This window comes from Nansenia antarctica, assembly GCF_963989245.1.
Source record: "Nansenia antarctica genome assembly, chromosome: 4".
Lineage (NCBI taxonomy): Eukaryota > Metazoa > Chordata > Actinopteri > Argentiniformes > Microstomatidae > Nansenia > Nansenia antarctica.
In genome coordinates, this window is record NC_137689.1 from 31,976,015 (window position 1) to 31,981,531 (window position 5,517).

A 5,517-nucleotide genomic window follows, 5' to 3' on the forward strand; every position below is an offset into this window, starting at 1 on the left:
TTTCTCGAAGAACGCATTTATTATATATAAAACTAGAATTATTCATATGAAGAATTCTAATTTTCTATGACAATCAAATCATTTAGTATCATCTTACTGTCGTGAGTTTATAAATGAACTGCTGATACATTGATAAAACTTTTTTAAAAACGAACATGCCCACACCCTGGTATAACTTCTGTATATTCAAAGGATGCTTGGCCACACAGGATTATTAGCTCATAATTTGCATTGAAAATAGAGATTCCTCAAGAAAAGATGCCTTGTGATGCTGTAGACAAAACACAACGTCAAATCAAACACGCAACTGTCGATATGAGATATTTCGGACTGTTTCATTGCACTGCCTATACCTTGACTCGCCCGAAGCGGCGACTCCGTGACGTAACTGTTTGGAATTGTGCCCTTTCGTCCGTGCACCGCCTATCCTCAGTCCGTAGTTGGTTCTGCGAAAGGAATTAACGGGTGCTGTCTAGAATATTGGTCTACCTTTTAGGATTATTGAACCGAACAATGCAGAGACGTCTGAAGGATTTTGCGAGAAAAAGATTGCGTCCCTGCTGTGCACTGAGGTAACTTCATGCTCTCTCAATGTTAGTTATGTATCTCACGAACCTGCCTTGAAATGAAGAAATTGAGAACTCAGTCGATGTGCTCTTGAGCTGATGAAACAAGGTGGACATTGCATTGGAAGGACACAAAGGCCTATTCACACATATCATCTTAACTACTGCGCAACCGAGGACACGTTTCTGGTTATGAACAACTGTAAACATAGGAGCCTGTGAGGTGTGACATTTAACGACAAAAGCAGGTAATGTCAATTTGCCAAATATCACCCAGAACCTATCATGGACGTCTTGAGAAGTGTCTTGCGCATGTCGACGTTCTAAATAATTACTTGACAAATGGAAGAGTTGGATACATCGACTTTTTCGTGTCCAATTCTGCTCCTTCGTCGCGCTGTTCCATTAGTTTGCTGAGGTGAAATGATAGGAACTAATTTTGCTTTGTATGTATCTGATACTTGATACTTGATGTAAACGGAGTCCTAAACCTCTTTTGTTGGTGATTGAATTTAGGAGAATTTTTTGATAGGCCTTCTTCAAGAAAGTATTTCCAATCGAAACGGGGCGTTTATCAGGGGTATGTTTGACAGAACGACTCAGGACCTATTCCCGGGTCTGCGCCGTCAACAGAGAGCAACCTGTTTCTCCTGCTTCCACTGGTAGATCAGGGAGCCCATACCTCAGTGACTTGTGTATAAAATGAAAAGTATAGAAAAAAAAAGCGTTAAAAAAATTAGAGGATGCTGGTCATTTAAGCACTGTTTATCAAAACTATTGTGTTGTGCATCCAGCCGTTGTTTTAGTTTTACTCACATTATGACAAGGCCTTTTTAGATTTCATTCTAATGAATTGCATGCAGCAGTTTTTTTTCTCGGGGATGTAGGTCTACTAGAAGAGAAACATTTTCTTCACATTTGAATTATTGAAATATTGAAACAAATAAATCATAAGTACACTGTGTATAATATGGGCATTTTCTGATTCAAAAAAGGCAAAATCTGCGTTTTCAAATCGAAGAGGAGTGCTTTGTTATGCTACACGAATTCATTTGCATCATCAGCCAGACATGAAGGAGAAGTCCAAGAATGCAGCGAAGACGAGACGAGAGAAAGAAAATGGAGAATTTTATGAACTGGCAAAATTACTGCCTTTACCTTCAGCCATCACCTCACAGCTGGATAAGGCTTCAATCATTCGTCTTACCACTAGTTACCTGAAGATGAGAGCCGTGTTTCCGGATGGTGAGTTTATTCATGGTTTCCCATTAAAGTGTCACTGTCAATTATGATTTGTCATAATTATGTCTTTAAGAGAGGAGACACATGTCAGTTCTCACAAACATGGTATGGTTTCAAAAAGATATATGGCACGATACATGCGTTTTCATTCATTTGTTTTCGAGCACTTAATTAGGCTATAATGTCCAAAATATATATAGGCTACATGGATTTTCATGTCATGCAGACTTACATTTCCACCTCACAATGTTTGCTTGAACAAGACACATTTACATTTTTTATAGTTATATAATATTACTTATTAAGTCCTATTTTTACGTAGCCTAGCCTAGCTCACATCCCCAAATCCTTAAAATAGGCCCCCACTGCGTAAATGTGTCATTACCACTCCCAAACAAGTAGCTTGAGATTGTGGATCATGATAGATTATCCAATTATGCCCAATAAACTGAACACTTTGGCAGGCTAAACCCCAGGAAAACAGCTCTCTTCCTCTCCCAGAATTGGTCATCACTCATAAAGTCATACAGAACACGACTTGCAAAGTTTTAGAATCACCCGTAGCAGTTGCAAAATTCAAATCCTGTGATATTCACTAAAGAAATAAACTGATTAAAACCCTTTATTTACAGAGCACTGTAGCCTTTACTGAACGTACGGAATATAAGAAAACGCACATGGGAATGGAATATTTTAATGATTCTAGTTGTCTGTACACATTAATTGATCAAATAGGCGAATTTCTTGCGAGTGTGTTTAATTATTTTTGCCAGGGTTATTTGGCCAATTTAGAGAATGAATTATTGCTTTTTTTAATGTGTTGTGATAGTCCATAGAGCAAAACCAGCAGAGATGGCTAAATAACTTTTGGAATTGGTCTCTAGACATGATATTGTGTGTACACACATACGACTTTCTTAATAAATTGATTAAGATAAAATGATAGAAGATACATCCCAATTCTTCATCAATCTAATACATATACCAATCAGACTTTATTTAAAGCACACCTCGAAACACAAATACAAAACGCAAATGTGCTTGACAGAGAAAATACATAATACAAAATGGAAAGGGACCATTGAAAAGGGACAATAGAAACATGTAGAGAGATCAAATCAAGAGGCCTTAGGCCTACGTTTTAAATAGCATTCGGCTATGTCAGTTTAACATTGATAGCCTGCAGTATGGTGGTATATCATATTGTCACCGTAACGTATTTTACATACGAAATATAATTTTTCAATAAATTGCAGTGCTGTAATATAGGCTACCTTTGTTTTATTTCATGGACAGATCTCTATAAAAGTAAAAAAAAAAAAAAATGCAGTCACCTCAAGCTAAAACTTGAGGTTTGCTATATACAGTATGTCCTCAATCCTCAATTGAATTTCAGAGGTCTATATTAATCTTACCATAAAGATTATTAAACGACTCCATATTTTATTTGTAAGTTATGCTAATAGATCCCGTCCTTTAACAACGTTGCAAATATCGGCTAATGTAAACAGCCCGAATTAATGTGCTCATACTGTAAACTACATATTTTGAGATATTTCTGTTGTAGCCTCTCCGTTTTTCTCGGGCACTGTGTGCGCAAACTGAAAGAACAAATTATTTGAATTTAAATTCTAATCTGTCAGAGTACACAATCCCTTGATCGCAATTCAGAGCTCGATCTCGAAGACCCAAATGAAACTGTTGGCCTTTTATAAATATATACTGTATATATATACACACACACACGTATATATATATATATTTGCTATAACGACATTTGCTATAACGCCAACACATTTAGAGAGAGAGAGAGAGAGAGAGAGAGAGAGAGAGAGAGAGAGAGAGAGAGAGAGAGAGAGAGAGAGAGAGAGAGAGAGAGAGAGAGAGAGCATATTTAGAATACTAGTAGCAAAAAGATCACAAGATGTAAGTAGAATAATAACATTTTTAGACCTCTGGAATTAAATATAATAGAATGATACACACATTTAACTGTCTATCTATCCACCTCTTCCTTGCAATGGCATCAAGTGGGTGTTTGATGTGACTTGCTGCATTTAAATTCCTCATCGTCTCATTCCACCATGTTGAACTTCCTCTGCATGATGAAACTGGATGTAGAAATCATCAATAGGCTGCTTTCTCCTCAAACAAGCTTCACTCAGGTTGACCATTACTCAGATATGCCGTCTATTTGGCATACATACTCCTAAAAGGTATATTATTCCTATTGGTTTCAAATACATATTTTGTATTTTCGTGCGAAAGCATCTCTCAGAATTTTGTCCAGTGTCCAGCTTTACAGGACTGTCTGATGTTATGTGTATGTGTGTGTGTGTGTGTGTGTGTGTGTGTGTGTGTGTGTGTGTGTGTGTGTGCGTGTGTCTGTGTCTGTGTATGTGTATGTGTGTGTGTAATTCTGTGCAGCTTGCAGAAACTGCACACCATTATACCGTTAGATACAGTATATTGGTAAGTAGCTTGCAGGGAAAAAGGCACCTGTGCCTCCCAACTCTTAACCCTATCAACAGCAGATGTATCCATTATGATTAAAGTATCCCACCAAAGAACAATACAGCTTCAGATCTAATCACAAAAGAGTGATTAAGTTAACTACCAAATTATAATTGACTTCAATGGGTAACCAGAAGTAGAAACGGCACTCTGAGGACATGTTTTGGGTTGAATTCTCCTTTAACGTTGGCCAGAGGCCATCCCTTCATTTGGCACAAACGGCATTGTGTGACAGCTTAGTGTGTGCCTCTCTCTGCATTATGTGTGGCACCGCCAAAGATACCTGAATGATTTGTTTGTGAGCTGATCCTAATTCATTTCTTTGGACTCTATACGTCAGACAGTGTAGGGGAGGCAGGCAGGGGTCAGTCCGAACATGAGGACAGGTGTTTGTAGTTTTTTTTACTGCATGGTTCAGAGGAGTGTAAATTCATGTAAAATACTCAAGATCATAAGGAAATTATTATGCTGTGCGTCTATAGTGTTGTATTTATATTAGTTGGTGAGAGCATTTACTCAAAAGCATTTTTTCTTCTGCATGAAATGCATAATGCATGTACAATGAATGCTGCCAAGGCTTCATATTCATTCAAACTTGTTTTGTTGCGGTGTTTGAAAAATATTGTTGTTTTCTAATCTTATGGAAGAAAATGATTTGTTTTGAATAGGGCCCAACTTGCTTGAGGGGTATGACAGGCTGTGAGACAGTTAATTGAAATACCAGTCAGGTTATTGATTTATTTTTTATTTGTTTACTGTGTATAGGAAATATATAGAGGTGAGATAGATCCATATTAGTGAAATTCAGGTATCTCTGCACTTGTTTGTATTGATGTACTGTATAGGCCTGTACAGTAGGGTGATATTGTGTCAGCGATGTGTAAGACATGTAAGACATGGTGTCTGTGTGTTTCCTCCATAGGGCTGGGGGACGCCTGGGGCCAGCCGTCTAGACTCAGCCCTCTGGACAACATGGCCAAGGAACTGGGCTCACATCTCCTCCAGGTCAGATACTATATACTACATATATATATTATATATACATATACAATACACACTATATATACATATACAATACACACACTATATATATACAATACACACTATATATATACAATACACACACTATATATATATATACATATACAATACACACTATATATACAGTATATACATACCGTACATATACAATACA

The 5,517-nt window shown here is 37.3% G+C and overlaps 1 protein-coding gene across 1 annotated transcript in view; it reads left to right on the plus strand.

Annotated features, from left to right (window-relative positions):
- Window positions 1-1,636: 1,636 nt before the first annotated feature.
- sim2 (SIM bHLH transcription factor 2) overlaps window positions 1,637-5,517 on the plus strand; it is a gene marked incomplete at both ends in the record, with an annotated part of 54,730 nt that continues 50,849 nt past the window's right edge. The window contains 2 exons of the mRNA XM_080529338.1: window positions 1,637-1,811; window positions 5,245-5,327. Of these exons, the coding sequence (XP_080385464.1) occupies window positions 1,637-1,811; window positions 5,245-5,327 (258 nt within the window). The remainder of the gene's footprint in view (window positions 1,812-5,244; window positions 5,328-5,517) is intronic.